At 44.2% G+C, this 19,390-nt stretch overlaps 1 protein-coding gene across 8 annotated transcripts in view; it reads right to left on the bottom strand.

The window, feature by feature from the left end:
- The window catches only part of si:ch211-272n13.3 (ankyrin repeat domain-containing protein 26), a 260,148-nt gene that overhangs the window by 65,090 nt on the left and 175,668 nt on the right, over positions 1–19,390 (bottom strand). For all 8 annotated transcript variants that reach the window (XR_010976854.1, XR_010976855.1, XM_068050522.1 and 5 more), the window contains 3 exons: positions 18,255–18,407; positions 16,188–16,363; positions 14,886–14,979 (listed from right to left, as the gene is read on the bottom strand). Coding sequence is in view for 6 of the 8 variants with exons in the window: in XM_068050522.1 (XP_067906623.1) it covers positions 14,886–14,979; positions 16,188–16,363; positions 18,255–18,407 (423 nt within the window). In the remaining 2 variants the exon portion in view is untranslated. The remainder of the gene's footprint in view (positions 1–14,885; positions 14,980–16,187; positions 16,364–18,254; positions 18,408–19,390) is intronic.

Genomic DNA, 19,390 nt, shown 5'->3' with positions numbered 1-19,390 from the left:
TTTGGATAAAAAGCTAATCATTATGCTGCACTTCCCAGTTTCAAATGATTATTATTAACAAAAACATGATTGTGCGCTAAATAAACCTGTTCAAGTGGTACAGCTACAACCATGATTATAGAAAATGCCTCTGGTTCAAGGAACAGGTTTTATGTCTGCAACCATTATGGTATCCAACAAATGGGAGGATAAATTATTCTGAATGTGCTACTAGAAGCTATTTCTTTTTAATCACTAGAATCAATAGCTGAAAAAACTGTCTTTAATTTTACATATCTTAAGTTATAGTTTGTTTTAAAGATGACTTTACTGACAAAATTATATTAAAAAAGTTAATAAACATGGTAATTCAGTTACATCAATTTTATTTTTTCTATTGATAGATAAATTTCATACATCACCAAGAGTGGCTCGATAGCACCACTACTGACTGAGCTAGTCGAGTCCTAAAGGACATAGCTGCTAGACTGGGTCTGCAGCAGGGGATGAGGGAACCAACAAGAGGGAAACACCTATGAGACCTTGTCCTCACCTATCTACCTGTTGCAGATGCATCTGTCCATGACAGTATTCATAGGAGTGACCACCGCACAGTCTTTGTGGAGATAAAATCCCATCTGCACATTGAGGGTACCCACCATCATCTTGTGTGGCAGTACCATCATACTAAATGGGATAGATTTCAAACAGATGTAGCAACTCAAAATTGGACATCCATGAGGCGCTGTGGGCCATCAGCAGCAGCAGAATTGTATTCAACCACAATCTGTAACCTCCTGGCCCAACATATCCCCCATTCTACCACTACCATCAAGCCAGGGCCAACCCTGGTTCAATGAAAAGTGCAGGAGGGCATGCCAGGAGCAGCACAAGCATATCTAAAACTGAGGTGTCAGTCTGGTGAAGTGACAACACAGGACTACATGCATGCCAAACAGCGAAAGCAGCATGCAATTGACCTGGCTAAGCCATCCCACAACAAATGGATCAGATGTAAGCTCTGCAGTCCTGCCACATCCAGTCATAAATGGTGGTGGACAATTAAACAACTGACAGAAGGAGGCGGCGCCACAAATATCCGCATCCTCAATGATGGGTGAGCCCAGCACATCAGTGCAAAAGACGAGGCTGATGCATTTGCATCCATCTTCAGCCAGATGTGCTGAGTGCATGATCCATCTTGGCCTCCTCCTGAGGTCCCCAGCATCACAGATGCCAGTCTTCAGCCAATCTGATTCACTCCATGTGATACCAAGAAACAGCTGAAGGCACTGGATACCGCAAAGGCTATGGCCCTGACAACATTCCGACAACAGTACTGAAGATTTGTGCTCCAGAACTAGCTGCGCCCCGAGCCAAGCTGTTTCAGTACAGCTACAACACTGGCATCTACCTGGCAATGTGGAAAATTGCCCAGTTATGTCCTGTTCACAAAAAGGACAAATCCAACCCAGCCAATTATTGCCATATCAGTCTATTCCTGATCATCAGAAAAGTGATGGAAGGTGTCATCAACAGTGCTATCAAGCGGCACTTGCTCAGCAATAACCTGCTCACTGATGCTCAGTTTGGGTTCTGCCAGGGCCACTCAGCTCCTGACTTCATTACAGACTTTGTTTAAACATGGACAAAAGAGCTGAACTCTAGAGGTGAGATGAGAGTGATTGCCCTTGACATCAAGGCAGTACTTGACCAGATATGTCATCAAGGAGCCCTAGCAAAACTGGAGTCAATGGGAATCAGTGGGGAAACCACTTGACTGGTTGGAGTCATACCTAGCAGAAAGCATGATTGGTTGTGGTTTTGGAGGTCAATCATCTCAGCCCCACGTCATCACTGCCAGAGTTCCTCAGGGTAGTATCCTAGGCCCAACCATCTTCAGCTGCTTCATCAATGACCTTCCCTCCCATCAAAAGGTCAGAAGTGAGGATGTTCACTGATGATTGCACAATGTTCAGTACCATTTGCGACTCCTCAGATACTGAAGCAGCCCATGTCCATATGCAGCAAGACCTGGACAACATTCAGGATTGGGCTGATAAGTGGCAAGTAACATTCGCGCCACACAAGTGTCAGGCAATGACGATCTCAAACAAGAGAGAATCTAACCATCTCCCCTTGACATTCAATGGCATCACCATCACTGAATCGCCCACTATCAACATCCTGGGGGTCACCATTGACCAGAAACTGAACTAGACCAGCCATATAAATGCTATGGCTACAAGAGTAGTCAGAGGCTGGGAATTCTGCAGCAAGTAACTCACCTCCTGTCTCCCCAGCGTCTGTCCACCATCTACAAACCATAGGTCAGGAGTGTGATGGAATAATCTCCACTTTCCTGGACGTGTGCAGCTCCAACAACACTCAAGAAGCTCGATATCAGCCAGGACAAAGCAGCCCGCTTGATTGGCACCCCATCCACCACCTTAAACGTTTATTCCCTCCATCACTGACTCACAGTGGCAGCAGTGTGTACTATATACAAGATGCACTGCAGCAACTCATCAAGGCTCCTTCGACAGTACCTTCCAAACTTGCGATCTCCAGAAGGACAAGGGCAGCAAATGCATGGGAACACCACCACCTGAAAGTTCCCCTCCAAGCCACACACCATCCTGACTTGGAACGAGATCGCCGTTCCTTCATGGCCCCTGGGTCAAAATCCTGGAACTCCCTTCCCAACAGCACCATTGGTGTACCTACACCCCAAGGACTGCATCAGTTCAAGGCAGCAGCTCACTGCCACATTCTCAAGGGCAATTAGGGATGGAGAATAAATGCTGGCCTAGTTAGCGACGCCCACATCCCATGAACGAATAAGAAACATACATGTATCTTATATTATTATATATGCAAATTATGCCTTCTACCAGAGACACTTGGCAATTTGCCAAGTATATGGTTTAGAAGTGCTAAAATTTTGTCTTGCAGCTCCCAATAGTTTTTTTTTTCCCAATATAAAGGCTCTTCAGGTAAAAAAGGGTTGCTGACCTCTTCTTTAGTGCCTGCCTTCCATCATCTTTGCTTGTCCTAGTGCTTTTAGGTAGTACTATCCCAGTGGCTGCAGCATGGCCAGTGGGAAGGCTGCTGACTTTCAGTGAGTAGACTGCACATGGTCTTACAGGACCACCTGTAAGTAGCTCCGGCCCCAGAAAGTTCAGCTTTGGACTGCACCATCTTGGCATGTGAGGCAGCAGTCTGGGCTGATGGGCTGGCTGGCAAACAACAGCAAGGGCACTGGCAGAGTGGCAGTGGTGGGAGGAGAAAGATTGTCATCCTGAGAGGAGAGCAGATTTGTGCTCCATGGTGTCACTGCCAATCGCCCTGGGCAGTACCTGCCCGTGTCTGCCGCTATTATAACAGTCTGAGCCTGCGTGGCAGCAAGCTGAGTTTACATGAGAGCACAGAACCTTAGAGCACATGACAGCACAGAGTACAGAACCTTAGTTAGGCCACATTTGGAATATTGTATGCAATTCTGGTCGCCACACTACCAGAAGGATGTGGAGGCTTTGGAGAGGGTACAGAAGAGGTTTACCAGGACGTTGCCTGGTCTGGAGGGTATTAGCTATGAGGAGAGGTTGGATAAACCCGTATTGTTTTCACTGGAATGACGGAGGTAGAGGGGCGACATGATAGAGGTTTACAAAGTTATGAGTAGCAAGGACAGAGTGGATAGTCAGAAGCATTTTCCCAGGGTGCAAGAGTCAGTTACTGGGGGACATAGGTTTAAGGTGCGAGGGGCAAAGTTTAGAGGCGATGTGCGAGGCAAGTTTTTTTTTTTACACAGAGGGTGGTGAGTGCCTGGAACTTGCTGCCGGGGGAGGTGGTGGAAGCAGGTACGATAGCGACGTTTAAGAGGCATCTAGACAAATACATGAATAGGATGGGAATAGAGGGATACGGACCCCGGAAGTGCAGAAGGTTTTAGTTTAGGCAGGCATCAAGATCGGCGCAGGCTTGGAGGGCCGAATGGCCGGTTCCTGTGCTGTTCTTTGTTCTCTTTGTTCAGTCTGAGCTTATGTGGTAGCACCCAGACATTGTGTGGCTTCTGCTTGTGCTGCATCAGCCATCGGATGCTGCATCACAGATGGGCCAGCACGCATTCTCATGGAGTTGACCACCACATCCATGCTGGAGAGAATATGCTCCAAGTTCTGTGCAAAGCCCTATGATAAGTTGGTACTAGACTCATTCATGCTCCTTGACATTAACTGCAGGCTTTCTGGCAGGCCTGCCAATACACCAAGCATTGCAGTGTGCATACCCATTAGCCTTTTCCTGTAGGCCACCCCACTGAAGTCCTCGTCTAAGTCCTCTGCAGCAAAACTCGTGTGCGACTTCTCACCTGTGCTACCCGTGCCCTCTGCTCTGGCTGCAGGCCAATTGTACAAAGTGTCTCAACACGTGCAGATCCCACCTCTAAGCTAACCTCTAAAGCAAGTGCAGTGCACCATTTTGGCAGGTGGCTGAAAGTGAGAGTGATGGTGTTTCTTCTTCATCACAGTCTTCCTGTTCTTTCACTTCCAACATTGCCTGGCTAGGTTGTTGTTCTTGGGTCACTGAAAGAAGAAAGGCACATGCGTAGGGTTGTGGCAAGGGAAGGGATGGAAAGTTAGAGGTGCATGCTTACACCATCTGCAGCTTGGAATCTAAAAGATTGTGAGATGAGAGGGAAATGGGATGTGAAAAGGAGGATGAGGTAGGAGCAGACCATCATCTTTGATAGTTTCAACCCCACTGCTGGCCATAGACTCAATCATGGCCACTCGAATAATGGCAAACACCACCTCCTCCTTGGGAGTAAGGACATGCAGTCCTGCCTATCCCCTGCTGGTTAGGTACTGCTGCCTCCAGTAATGCACCACCTTGTTGTGCAAGAGAGAGGGAACTCCTCAGTGAGTGTGGTGCAATGTGCTTGGGTGATGAGGCTACTGTTGGCAACATGTACAAGTTATGGGATGTAGATATGACCAACAGTGCTGAGTATGCAAGGGTGAGATGAAGCTATGAATGTCAGGTATGAGTCGTGATTGATTGAGATTTTTGGTAGTGATCGATGGGAGTGTGGTGAATTTAGGATTGTCTGAGGGTAGTGGTTCAGCTGGTAGGGTATGGCATTGAAGATGTATTCACTGATCTTGACCACCTGTGTGAGATAATTGAACTTCTTGCGACACTGCATCCAGGTCCTTGTGGCTAGACTATTGGCATTGACCGCGATAGTTATCTGATCCCAGTGCCTTCATAATTGCCATCTGGAGGGCCCCCTGTGGATAATCTCTCTCATCTCCACCTCCTGCACCAAGGCCTTCTGTGCATTGTCTGAGAACTTTGGAACATGATGTCTCTCCTGTTGTGCTATTAACCACTCGTATTGCAGTCTCTTCCCCAGCTATTTCCAGCACCTGCTCCAGCCGGAACGCACCACCCCTTTAAGAGATGCAGGTTAGCTTTAAGTGGTGTTAGCCTCACATGTACTCCGGCCCCCTGCTGAGGTGTGTAGCCACTCAACAGTGGGGTTAGCGATGGGCATCATGCTACAATCATTTAAACTAGCAAATAACCTGAAGTTTTGGTACTGCCTGCATCGGGAGGAATAGGTACAGGCTAATAATCAGCCATTGCACTCCCCGTGCCCGTTTTTGGGGGCTATTGAATTTTGCCTCCACTTATGTCTAGATTATCCAAGTAAACAATTATCTCCTTCTATAGTGTTCACTACAGTCAATGTGTAGAATATCCTCTTTCTATGTAATTGACTTCAGCTTCTTTGTATTGATTTTTCATCTGTAGTCCAAACTGCTCTGATTTACCTTCGCAAATAGTTTTTTTTTTAAAAAGCTCTTTTGAATCTGTAATTGGTGCTATACCAGTGGCATATCTTAGCTTGTAATTAATTGTCCCCTGGTCTTTTGCATAGCTATTAAGTCTTCCGGACGGTTTTCATAATTAATTTATCTGAACCATCTACAATAGAATCCCTTGGAATAATGGCTTTGATTGATAGCAGATCTGCTTTATGTTGGATGGCCTAATGTAATTGCCTTGTTCACTGCTTAAACCACTGCACCCCATATTTTAAACATGAACTTTAGCAGTTTAACTTCCTAAACAGTTTCTGTAGTCCAACAATTTGATACAAATTGTCCCCTTCACCTGAAAGTGCTTAAGCTTTTCTTCCAAAAGGACAGCATGGGGGTGAAATTAGACAGATGCCGAAAAAAGGCGCAGGGATCTTTCCTCAACCTGCTAAATCTAATAATTTTCATGTAACCATTTCAAATCTATGCCCATGTTAAATCTGTAATTGTGGGTATTAAATGAACTAATCCCATTTAGCATAACAATGTTTTGAGTGAGTCAATTTGTTCTCTTGCAATTCGCAGGTCAAAAGAACTATAAGTAGAATGTTTTATAGAGGATAGAAACTCCTACAAGCCAAAGCCACTTCTCAAATCACCACAACCCCCGCACGTCATTCACCTACCAAAAATGTCTATCAGACCTCATACCTAACATTCATATGCTTCACTTCATCTTCACACACTTATCACTGCTGCAAGTCTCACACCCACATGTCACAGCTTGCACATACTGCCAGCTACTCATTCATGACAGCCATATCAGTCAAACAGATTGCACGACACTCACTGACACACTGTTATTTCTTGCACGCCAAAGTGGCACACAACTGCAGGCAGCAGAAGCTATTCAGAGAGGAACAGGCACATCTTTATGTCCTAACCCCCAAGGAGGAGATGGTGCTAGCCATTACTGGGATGCCCATTGCTGAGGCTGTGGCCAACAGTGGGGCTGAAACCACTGAACGTGATGGTATTCTCATACCTAATCCTCCTTCTCACATCCCACTTCTCCCTCATCACACACCCCCTTCTAATTTACCAGCTGCAGTTGGTGTAAGCATTCACTTCTAACTTTCCCCCACTCTCCTGACCACAATTTTATCTTTGTGCTTTTGCTATTTTCCTTTCAGATACTCAAGTGGTTTAACCTGCCCAGGCAGTGGAGGAACATCAAAAAGAGAGTGATGAAGGGCACAGAACCATCACTTGACACCACCTCAGATACTGATGTGTGTTTGTTATAGATGGGTTAGCTTAGATCAAAGACAGATTAGAGGCGGGATCTGCATGTGGCAACAGACGGGGCACGAATGGGCTGCAGCCAGGGCGGGGGCAAAAATAGCGCAGGTGCCAGTTCATTGGAGGGTAAGTTCGCACGAGGGTTCTGCTGCAAAGAAATCTGATAAGGATTTTAATGAGGCAGCCTACTGAAAAATGCTGATGGGTTCAAAACAAGCAACAAAATGCTTGGTGCATTGGGAAGATTGCCAGAAAGCCCATATACAATGCCAAGAAGCATGGAGGATTCCAGCAACAACTTGACTTTGTACAGAGCTTACAGCCCATACCTTCCAGCATAGCAGTGGTGACCAATTGCATTCACACTTGTGGACTCAACCATGATAGTGTCTAATGGCTGATGTTGCAGCTTCCATTGCAGCACACACAGCAGTCACCCAAAGTCTGAGTGCTGCAGTGGAAGCTCAGGCAGCTGTCATTCAGGGTGAGCTTGCTGCTATCATGACTGTGGATGACAGTGTGCACAGGGACTTGAAGGGTGCCAAAGCAGTCCAGCTAGTGGCGCTCCAACAGATTACCAGGACTGCAGGGGCACCACACGGAGGAGTGGCAGTAAGCTCCATGGAGCTTCTCAGAATGACAACATTCATCCTCCCACCCCACCAGTGCCCTTGCGCTGCCCGTCATCCAGCCTGTGGCTGCTGCCAATGCTGAGATAGTGCAATCCACAGCTGGATCTTCTAGGTGCCAGAGCTGTTTGAAGTTGTTCTCCAAGGCCATCTGCCATCTCCTCCACTAAAACTCTGCAGCCACTGGGGTAGAATTGTGTGGCAGCACTGGGACAAGCAAAGGCACATGGGTGACAAGCACTAAAGGAATGCACATGGGTGATTTGTTGCAATATGGAATGATATAATTTATAAATTTGGTTTTGAATGCTAATTTTGTGGTGGCTTTTATTTTCGCATTGTGACCAAGTGGACACTGTGATGGTCAATGACAGAGGGAAGAAAAGGTGTGCAACTTTTGATGAATGGGGGAATTGGAATTGCAGTTATTGCTATTGCACTCGGATGAGTTCTTCACGTACAGCCCAGGGAGAAAGGGGCTGAGAAGGTTACTCCTCCCTTCCCCCTCATGCTCCTGCTCCTGAGCTGCTCGCCATATAGCTGATGACAAGGGCTGTTCCCTCATGATGACAAGGTTGTGCAGCATGCAGCAGCCCACCACAAATCTTGACACCTGCTTTGGTTCCTCCAGAGCAGTTCAGACAGTGGAAGCATTGTTTAAGCACCCCAACAGTCTGCTCAATGGCATTTCGTATGGCAGCATGGCTACTGTTATAGACATGTTTTATGTATGAATGGGTTGCACACCAGAGTCATGGCCCATATGGTCAATGAACAGCCCATGATGCTCAGTAGCCACCCTCTGGGTTGTGGTGGTGGCCCATGTGCACTGGCACAGCAGAGAGCCTCAGAATGAAAGCATTATGAGTGCTGCCAGGAAACCTACATGATTTACTGCCAACAGTCATACACCAGCTGGATATTGAGGGAGCAGAATTGCTTTTGGTTGCGGTACATCTCAGAGATGACATGTGGCTCCCGCTAAGCGTTGCGCGTGCAGTCAATAGCATCAAGTTAAACATGGGCAAGGAAACTTCCTGCTGATTACCACTGATCACTCCCCATTAGCTGATCAAACAGTGCTCCTTCATGTCGAACACCACTTGGAAGAACCACTGAGGCGAGCAGAGCACTGAATGTTCTCTGGTTAGGGGACTTTGTTGTCCATCACCAAAAATGACTCAGTCACACCACTACTGACTGAATTAGATGAGTCCTGAAGGACACAGCTGCCACACTGGGCCTGCATCTGGCAGGGAGAGAATCAACATGAGGGAAATATCTACATGACCTTATTGTCGCCAATCTACCTGTCACAAGTGCATCTGTCCATGAAAGTATTGCTAGAAGTGACTACCACACAGTCCTGTGGAGATGAAGTCCTATCTTCACACCGAGGAGACCCTGCATAGTGTTGTGTGGCACCACCACTGTGCTAAATGGGATTGATTCAGAACAGATCTAAAAGCTCAAAATTGGGCATTCATGAGGTTCTCTGGGCGATCGGCAGCCGATTTTGTTCCAACACAATATGTAACCTCAGGGCCCAGCATATCCCTCATCCCTCACTTTACCATTACCATCAAGCTGGTATCAACCCTAGTTCAATGAGGAATGTAGTAGAGCATGCCAGAAGCAACATCATATGTACCTAAAAGATGAGGTGCTAACCTGGTGAAGCCACAACTCAGGACTACATGCATGCAGCTAAGCGATCCCATAACCAATGGATCAGATCAAAGCCCTGCAGTCCTGCCACATCCAGTTCTGAATGGTAGTGGACAATTAAAAGCTAATGGGAGGAGGAGACCCCATAAACACCCCATCCTCAAAGATGGGGGAGCTCAGCACATTAGTGCAAAAGGTAAGGCTTAAACGTTTGCAGCCATCTTCAGCCAGAAGTGCCAAATGGATGATCCATCTCGGCCTCCTCTCAAGGTCTCACAGAAGCCAGCCTGCAGTCAATTCAATTCACTCCACATGATATCAAGCGATGGCTGAGATCACTGGAAACAGCAAAAGTTATGGGTCCTGATAACATCCCTGCTGCAATGCTGAACATTTGTGCTCCAGAACTAGCCGCACCTCTAGCCAAGCTGTTCCACTGGAACTGTAACACCCAACAAAATGGAAAATTGCCCGCAATATCCTATGCACAAAAAGCAGGCCAAATTTTAATCCAGCCAATGATTGCATTCATCAGTCTACTCTCAATCATCAGTAAAGTGATGAAAGGTGTCAGGTCTGGCAGTATCTGTGGAAAGAGAAACAGAGTTAATGTTTCAGGTCGATGACCTTACATCAGAACTCTTGCATCAGAGTTCTGATGAAAAGTTATCGACCTGAAACGTTAACTCTGTTTCTCTTTCCACAGATGCTGCCAGACCTGCTGAGTATTTCCAGCACTTTCTGTTTGTATTTCAGATTTCCAGCATCCGCAGTATTTTGCCTTTATTATGATGGAAGATGTCGTTGACAGTTCTGTCAAGTGACACTTTTGACAAATATTCTGTTCAGTGATGCTCAGTTGGGTTCTGCTCAGGTCACTCATTACAGCCTTGGTCCAAACATGGGCAGAAGAGCTAAATTCCAGAGGAGAGGTGAGCTGACTGCCCATGACATCAGGTAGCATTTGACTGAATGTGGCATCAAGGAGAACGAGTATAAATGAAGTCAATGGGAATCAGGGGAAAAACTCACCGCTGGCTAGAGTCATACCTAGCACAAAGGAAGGTGGTTGTGGATGTTGGAGGCCAATCATCTCAGCCCCAGGACATTGCTGCAGGAATTCCTCAGGGCAGTATCTTATTCCCAATCACCTTCAGCTGCTTCATTAATGACCTTCTCTCCATCAGGCAGCCAGAAGTGGGGATGTTTGCAGATGATTGCAGAGTGTTCAATACTATTCATGACTCCTCAGATAATGAAGCAGTTCATACCTGTGTGTAGAAAGACCTGGACAGCATTCAGGCATGGACTGATAAGTGAAAAGTACCATTCATGCCACCCAAGTGCCAGGCAACAACCATCTCCAACAAAAGAGTCTAACCACCGCCCTTGACATTCAACAACATGACCATCACTGAATCCCCCACCATCAATATCCTGGAAGGTCACTAATGACTAAAAACTTAACTGGACAGGCCATATAAATACAGTGGCTGTGAGAGGGTAGGTTTACTGCGGTGAGCAACTCACCTCCTGACTCCCCAAAGCCTTTCCACCATTTACAAGGCACTAGTCAAGAAGGAGTGTGATGGAATACCCTCCACTTGCCTGGATGAGTGGAGCTCAAGATCATCAAGGACAAAGCAGCCCGCTCGTTTGTCATCCCATCCACCACCTTAACATTCACTTACTCCATCTTTGGCTGAAGTGTGTACCATCTACAAGATGCACTGAACCAAACCGCCAAGGCTTCTACAGCACCTCACAAACCTGTGACCTCTACTACAATAAATGCTGGCTTTGCCAACTACACCCACATCCCATGAATGAATAACAAAGACATTTTGCACCATGGGGAAGTCTGCAATCCTAGCAAAGCTCCAAATGCTTGTCTCTGGCAAGACAGAATGAAATGTCTTTGGCTCTCTTTGAACAGACAGCCTCAATTACCTCTGTTAGGAAACACTGGATGGCAAACTGCAAGATGTTAAAAATAACTCCAGCTCCAATCTGAAAGGAGACAGGTGCATAAAAGTTCAAGGTCGCAGCCAGCAGGAGGCATACTTCAGCAAGGGTATCCTTACTGAAGCGCAGCCGTCTCACACATCTCCCCTTCGCTGAGGTTCAAGTCGGAGAATTGGTACCTGAACACCCTGGCCAGATATGACCTCTTGCTGAGAGCCCTTCTCCCCCTGCCTCTTGCAGCAGCTTATACTGCTATGTGTGGCCTCTTCATTCTCCAAGTCATGCTGGTTTCCAGGGGGAATACCTACTTGTGGACCCATGATTGGAAGCAATTGGTTTGTGCAGAAACCTCGAAGACAGAAAAGGTACTTCGGCAACAGCCACACCACTTCCTGTAAACCTTTTCAAGTTGAAACAACTATAGTAAGGGCCAAACACTTGTAGAATCTTCTAGTCGTTTGGTAGTACAGAACTTGAGTATTGCTGAAAACAGAGACATTTTGTCAAAGCTTTTCGTCTAGCACTCATCAGGACAAATCGCAAGAATGCCAATATAAGGGAAAGCAACAAATTTATACTGGAGAAGGGAATGCAGACTGGTTGGCAAGTGGACTCTGATTGAAAATGCTAAATGTATAACACAAGGGCAGTCTTCATTTGGCAACCCACAGATAAAACCAATATTTATCAAACTTGGAAAATCATATGATGAAAATAAGTAAAACCTATGCAACTATCTGATTGAATATATACTTTATACTCATCAGGACAATCTGCAAGAATACCAATGTAAGGGAAAACAACAACTTTATACTGTATGCGAAGAGAGTGCTGATTGGTTGGCAAGAAGACTCTGATTGTAAATGCTCAGTGTATAACACAATGCTTTCACCAATCAGAGTCAAGCTGCCTGGTTTAAATTTCAAACAAAGCTTGGCAGTTAACTGCCAGTCACCATAAACTGGTACATTCTCCAGGGCAACGCCTCTACCAGAGTCCACTTGCCAACCAATCAGCACTCTCTTCTCATAGTATAAATTTGTTGCTTTCCCTCACATTGGTATTCTTGCAAATTGTCCTGATGAGTGCAAGACGGAAAACTTCGACAAAATGCCTCTGTTTTCAGCAGTACTTGTAGAATCGTAGTAACATCCAGAAGAAATCAACCAGCAACAAACCTGTAGGTAGTTGATGATTCCTTTTTATAGCAGTGGTGGGGGAACCTTCCTGCTGCTGAATGTTTGTTCAGCTATGCAAGATTAAGAGAGGGTTTTGAGATCCAAAATGGCACCGCTGGCATCAAAGCACTGTTGCATGCTTATTGGCGTCATGATCTGCCTGCTCTGCATACTTTTAGTGGATGTTCACTGCACAGGCACACTAATGCCAGCACGAATGTTGCATGTAGTGCGATTCGACACACAAATGTGTGCATGCTCCGTGGACATCATCTTGCAGCTCTAAAGGCCCTCAAGCCCAAATAACAGGCACTAACAAGCCCAAGCTGTCACCCCCCATGCTCCTTAATTTCACAGATTATATGCAGTGCAACATTACCATCTACTGACAGAAACACAGAACTACAAGAATGAAGAAAAAAAGCCGCAAGATTATAAAGAGACAGAACCTAAAATAAACATTTTATAAAATCATGCTCCTGAGTTGTGATACCTTGACTGCAGGAATGTATATCAGGCATGTGCTCCACTCAATTTTCTGTCCACTTTGAACAGCAAATCACAGGGAGTGCATGTCTGAATTTCACCCCTACAAACAAAGAGTAGTTAGTAGACATCCAGAATTTTCTCCCAATTGGGTCTGAGCTACACTTGCCTTTTGTGGGATATGTGAAATATTCATAGTTCCAGTCTTACTGAGGTCTCTTCCCCATCTCTTTTCCCAGTACACTGATGACTGTATCGGTGCCGTTTCTTGCTCTCGCCCAAACTGGAAAGTTTAATCAACTTTGCTCCCAATTTCCACCCTTCATTGCCTTCACGTGGTCCATCTCTGACTCTTCCCTTCTCCAACTTCTCTATTTCCATTTCTGTGGATAGGCTGTCGAACAAGATGTACTCTAAGTGTACCGACTCCCAGTTACCCTGACTACACTTCCTCCTACCCTGCTTCCTGTAAAGGACTCTATTCAATTCTCTGTTTCTCCTTCTCTGTTGTATCTCTTGACGATGACACCTGCCAGACCAGTGTTTCCGATATGTCCTCCTTTTTCCTCAACCAAGGAGTCTCCTCCAACACGCTTGACAAGGCCCTTGACCTGATTTGTCTCCTTTTCTGCACCTCTGCTCTCACCTCTTTCCCTCCCTCTCAGAAGCAAGATAGGGTGCTCCTCATCCTCACCTTCCACCCCTCCAGCCTCCACATTCGATTAATCACCTTCCGCCATTTCCATCACTCCAGCCTGACGCCTCCTCCAAAATACATATTCCCCTCTCCTTTCAGCATTCCGAAGGGACTGTAACCTCCATGACATGTAACCTGCACTTCAATCACCCTCAACACTGCCTTCCCTTCCCACAGCACCTTCCAGTGCAAGCAACACCGTTCTGGGCTCCAAACACTCCTTCTCGGTGAAACAGCAATTCACTGGCACTTGTTCCAATATAGTACACTGCATTTGCTGCTCACAATGCGGTCTCCTCTACACTGAGAAGAACAAATGCAGATTGGGTGATCACTTTGCAGAACATCTCGTTTCAGTCAGCAAGTATGACCCTGAGGTTCTGGTTACCTGTCATTTTAACTTCCTGCTCTACTCCCACTCTGACTGTCCTTGGCCTCCTACACCGCTCCAATGAAGCTGAAACAAAGCTCAAGAAATAGCATCTCTTTAGGCAATTTATAGCCTTCCAGACTCAACAGTGAATTCAACAATTTCAGATCATAACTACTGCTCCCATTTTTGCTGTTGGTTATGATTCTGCTATTCCCATTTACAGCTGCTCTGGACCCATCTTTTGTTTCTTCACCTGTCCATTACCACCCCCCTCCTTTTGCCTTGCACAATCATTCCTTTTGTCATTTACTCACTCCTGCCTTCCACCCCCATCACAGTCTTTCCCTTTTGTTCTTTCCTCCACTCCTCCCTTTCTCCATCTACGTACTTGCTTAAAACCTGCTAAATTCCAACCTCTACCAGTTCTGATGGAAGGTAATTGACCTGAAATGCTAACTTTGTTTCTCTCTCAAAAGACCTGCCTGACCTGCTGAGTATTTCCTGTTTTTATTTCAGATTTCCTGCATTCACAGTATTTTGCTTTTGCAACAGTACTCTGGAATCTAGACTTTGCAAAAACAGATTGAAATTCTTGCATGTTGTAAGGTTTATATGTTCTTCAAACCCAACATCCTTAAGCTGCAACTAATTGTCTGAAAGCTGCCACTGTGATGTCAATGCAACAGGGTACTTCAAATACAACAATTCATAAAAACTGGCCAGCACTGTTTACATTTAGAAAATTATACTTTACAATGGATACAGGACATTCATACTTACTGACACAGTCTCTTGAAGCTCTTTCTCCATCAATTCAGATTTGTTTGCCTGCTGTTTTGCGACAGATTCCAATCTTGCATTTTCAATCTCTAACCTGAAACAGTAACTAGGGGTGAGAAAGATAGTCTTACATTTTAATGGTTTTATCAATTTTTAGGTTTGAGATGAGTATGTTCGGAATGAAACTGCAAAAATCCCCATCACTTGTCAATTAAGTAACACTTTAGAAATGCTTTGAGTGGTTTTGTTTATCTAACAGTTGATCAGCAAGGCTTCTATTTGAAAAATTCAATCACCTTGATGAGAAATCACTGTTATGGTCTGCATCACTGCTCTTGAAATTCCTTTTCAATAATCTGTAAGCCTTCTAACTCAGTACATCTTTTTCCATGTACGTAAATTATAAAGCATATAATATGGGACAATCGAGGTATATTTACTAAGTTAAAAGGTGTGCAATTGTGGAAAATTGTGGGCCTGGAGTTTCTACTATGTTGCGTAATTTGGCCCAAATCAGCTAGACCAGCGGAAAAAAATGAGGAATTTCAAACGCAAATTACATTCCATGCAAATTGTTTTCCCTGATTTTTTTGAGATGATTTAAAAAGCATCACGCTGGAAGCTGGCCTTGCCCACAAAACTGGCCATGCCCCAGATTGAATTAACCACCATTGTGAGTTTCCGCTAATTACGCCATTTGCAAGCCTTCGGAGAAGCTCTTAAAATTAAGTTGATATCTTTTCGCCACAAGGACACCAATAGGCACCTTTTAAAAGCTTTTAAATTTCTTTTAATTTACTAAGAAGCTGTACTCTAATGTAGCTAATAAATGGCTCCGCAAAGTTTTTAAAATTCATTTTCAGTTGTTTAAAATAGGGTTACTCACAGGTGGTGGACTAGACACGCTGATTAAAAATACTTACTTTTTAATGATAAAACCCATATTTAGCTATCTTAATAAAACTGCACCAGATTACTACTCTTAAATATATCAAATTATATTTTTAAATGCAATTTTTTTTTAAAGAAATACATTCCAAAACCCTGCCCAATTGCACTCATTCATGGAAGATTCTGCATGCAGCGATATGCAAATGTGTTTGAGCGCAAGCTTGAGTAAAAAAATACTTCTGAAAGCTAGTGCAACTGTGAGTGAAATTTGCATCTGGATCGCTAACTGCATCACAAGTGGAAACGCTTGGTCAAGCTGTTTATTGGACCAAACAATGCAGTCATAGGTTGAAGTCTTTTCTTCAATTTTATTACAAGTCTAATTACAAATTCCTAGTTCCCATCAATTACCGTTGTACATGTTCTTCGAGTTGCTTTGTGGCCTCCTTTGTCCGTGAAGAGGCTGAAAAAGCTTCTTGCATTTTCTGGGAAGTTGCAATTATATCACATTCTTTGTCATCCAAAGCATTTTGTAACTGCTGGATTTTCCTTTCTGACTGCATGTACTCATCTCGAGTCTCCTGCAGCTGTAAGGCAAAGATGTGCTATTTAGTGCAAATATTCTAACTAGTCTTTTAAAAAATTGAACCTTTTAAAATCTACATTTAAATATCATGTTACGGACAGCATGTGGGATGGTCTGCTGACTGCACCATTGCCTCTAATTGTTTTTTTGTTTGGTGTGGACTATTCATTTAAATGCGCGGGACTTCTAAAAAAAAATGTTTGTGCGGCCATGCAAGTGCAGTAATTTAATGGGGCAGACTTGTGCTCAGCCTGCGCGGCAACTTTCATGTTGCTGCATGGCCACGCAGCATGGAAGGAACATTGGCTGGCGGCTCAAAAGACAACAATGTATTTTTGGGTTGTGTGTCAATAGTGGACATCTTTCTAGTATCTTTGAATTAACTGCTTTAGGTATAAGATTATTTATTCTCAACCTTCCACCAGTTCTGAAATTTTAGTTTTGTTTCTCTCTCTATAGATGCTACCTGATTTGTTGAATATTTTCAAACATTTTCTGGTTTTCTTGCTAAGTCATCTAGTGGTGGGATATTTTTCCAGTTTTTGCATAACACTGGGTATCAGATGTACTTCCCAGCAAGCAAATAGTAATTGGAATAATTATTAGACCTAGGCTATGCGAACACAAGTTCACCTACAGACCATACATGGATCTTTTCATTAGAGATAACAAAGATACCTATTAGAACCTGATAGAGGGACACTGAAAACAAGGAATGAACATACATTTATATAGTGCCTTTCACATTCTCAGGACATCCCAAAAAACTTCACAGCCAATGAAGCACTTTTGAACTGTAACTACTATTGGAATATAGGGAAAAGGGCCAGTCAATTTGGGTCATCAAGATCCCACAAATGGCAACGATCAGTTAATGTGTTTCTAGTACTGTTGGTTGAGGGATAAACTTGGCCAGGGCAGTGGACAAACACCCCTATTCTTTAAGGCTGAAGCCTAAAATAACTAATTTAAGGCCTAAAACATCTAGTCACTTACTTAATTGCTGTTTGTGTGGTCATGCTGTGTGCAAATTAGTTGCCATGTTTCCCTACATCAAAACAGTGACTAGACTTCAAAAGAACTTTATTGGCTACGAAGCACTTTGGGACGTCTTAAGATGTGAATCAGTATAAATGCAAGTTTTTTTTTATTCTTTAGTGTATTCATTGGTCGCTAAGGGAACATCTGTGGTTCAAAGTATGTTTCTGTAGCATGGTGATCAAAAAGAATCAAATGCTTTCTTTAAAAAAAATTCAACACATTTTAAGATTCCCATCTAAAGGATATATTGAGGTTCTATGAAAATTGTCCGATAGTGGCTATCCTTATGTACTGAACATTGTATCTTACTTATAAAATTCTAACAGGACTTGACAGGGTAGATGCAGGAAGGATGTTCCCAATGGTGGGAGAGTCCAGAACCAGGTCATAGTCTTAAGGATACAGGGTAAACCTTTCAGGACTGAGATGAGGAGAAATTTCTTCACCCAGAGAGTGGTGAGCCTGTGGAATTCGCTACCACAGAAAGCAGTTGAGGCCAAAACATTGTATGTTTTCAAGAAGGAACTAGATATAGCTCTGGGGTCTAAAGGGATCAAAGGGTATGGGGAAAAAGCGGGAACAGGTTACTGAGTTGGATGATCAGCCATGATCATAATGAATGGCAGAGCAGGCTTGAAGGGCCGAATGGCCTACTCTTGCTCCTATTTTCTATGTTTCTATGTTGTTGCCTAGTGAAATATATCAATAAACTAATTAACAATTTTGTGGACTGCTATAAGTTGGGCAATTTTAAATAGTTTTTTAAAGCAGTCCTGATGAACAACAGGATTCCACTATTACTGGTGCAATATTTTGCATTTAATTTTAGTTTATCACATGTTCAGATTTACCTCAACTTTCAACTTCTCTAATTGCTTTTGCACACGTGTTTTTTCTTCTTCCATTTCATTGCGATAGCGTGTGGTCACTTCCAGTGAGGCCTCTGACATTGAAAGTTTCTTCAGTGCATCAGCGAGCTCTTGCTGAAGTTGCCTCAACGCAGTCTAAAGAAGAATGTTGTCAGTGATCAGCATATTACACCAACAGCTTTCATTTATATAGCATCTTTAACATAAAACAGTGCAAGGTACTTCACAGAAGCATAATCAGGCAGAAAATGGGCTCCGAGATGCAGGAGGCCATATTAGGAGAGGTGACCAAAAACTTGGTCAAAGAGTTAGGTTTTACAGAGGGCTTTAAAGGAGAAGGAGGTGGAGAAGCTTAGGGAGGAAATTTCTGAGTATGAGATCTTGATGGCTGAAGGCACAACTGCTAATTATGGGCAAAGTTTGGTGGGGGGGGGGAAAAGAGGAAAGGCCAGAGTCAGGGTAATGGAGAGTTTGATGGGCGGGACGTTGTAGGACTGGATGAGATTAGAGATAGGGAGACGCAGGAACATGAAGAAGTTGTACACTAGGATAAGAATTTTAAATTTAAGACAATATATAGGAATAACTTGAGATACAACATGTGACAAGGAAGCATGCTTGGGAGGAACAGGTGACTTTGGAACTATGGTTCACAAAGCCCTCCACCAATGGGATTTTCCTCATGTCATGTCTGGGTGTCTGTCGTGGACTAATCGATAGAGATTGACTGCCATAATTTGCCAACAACCCAATTATCATTGCATCATGCAACTACCAGGAAGGTGAATGGTGAAGCTGATGGACCTTGGTCTTTTTTCATCTCGTAATTCCTGTATTCTTATGTAAAGCAATTGGAGGACTGGAAGCTAATTTAAGTCAGCAAGGGCAAGAGAATGCACGAGTAAACTTAGCGCAGGATAAAATACGGGCAGCAGCGTTTTGGATGAGCTGAAGTTTACAGAACATGAAGAAAATGGGAGGCTGGCCAGGACAGCTTTGGAATAGCTGAATCTGGATGTGACAAAGGCATGGATGAGGGTTTGAGCAGCAGATAGTCTGAGGCACGTCAAAGGTAGGTGATGTAATGGAGGTGAAAATAGGTTCTCTTTGTGACAGAG

The sequence above is a fragment of the Heterodontus francisci genome, chromosome 18 (assembly GCF_036365525.1).
Source record: "Heterodontus francisci isolate sHetFra1 chromosome 18, sHetFra1.hap1, whole genome shotgun sequence".
NCBI classification, from domain to species: Eukaryota; Metazoa; Chordata; class Chondrichthyes; order Heterodontiformes; family Heterodontidae; genus Heterodontus; species Heterodontus francisci.
This window is presented reverse-complemented; position numbering and strand designations above follow the sequence as displayed.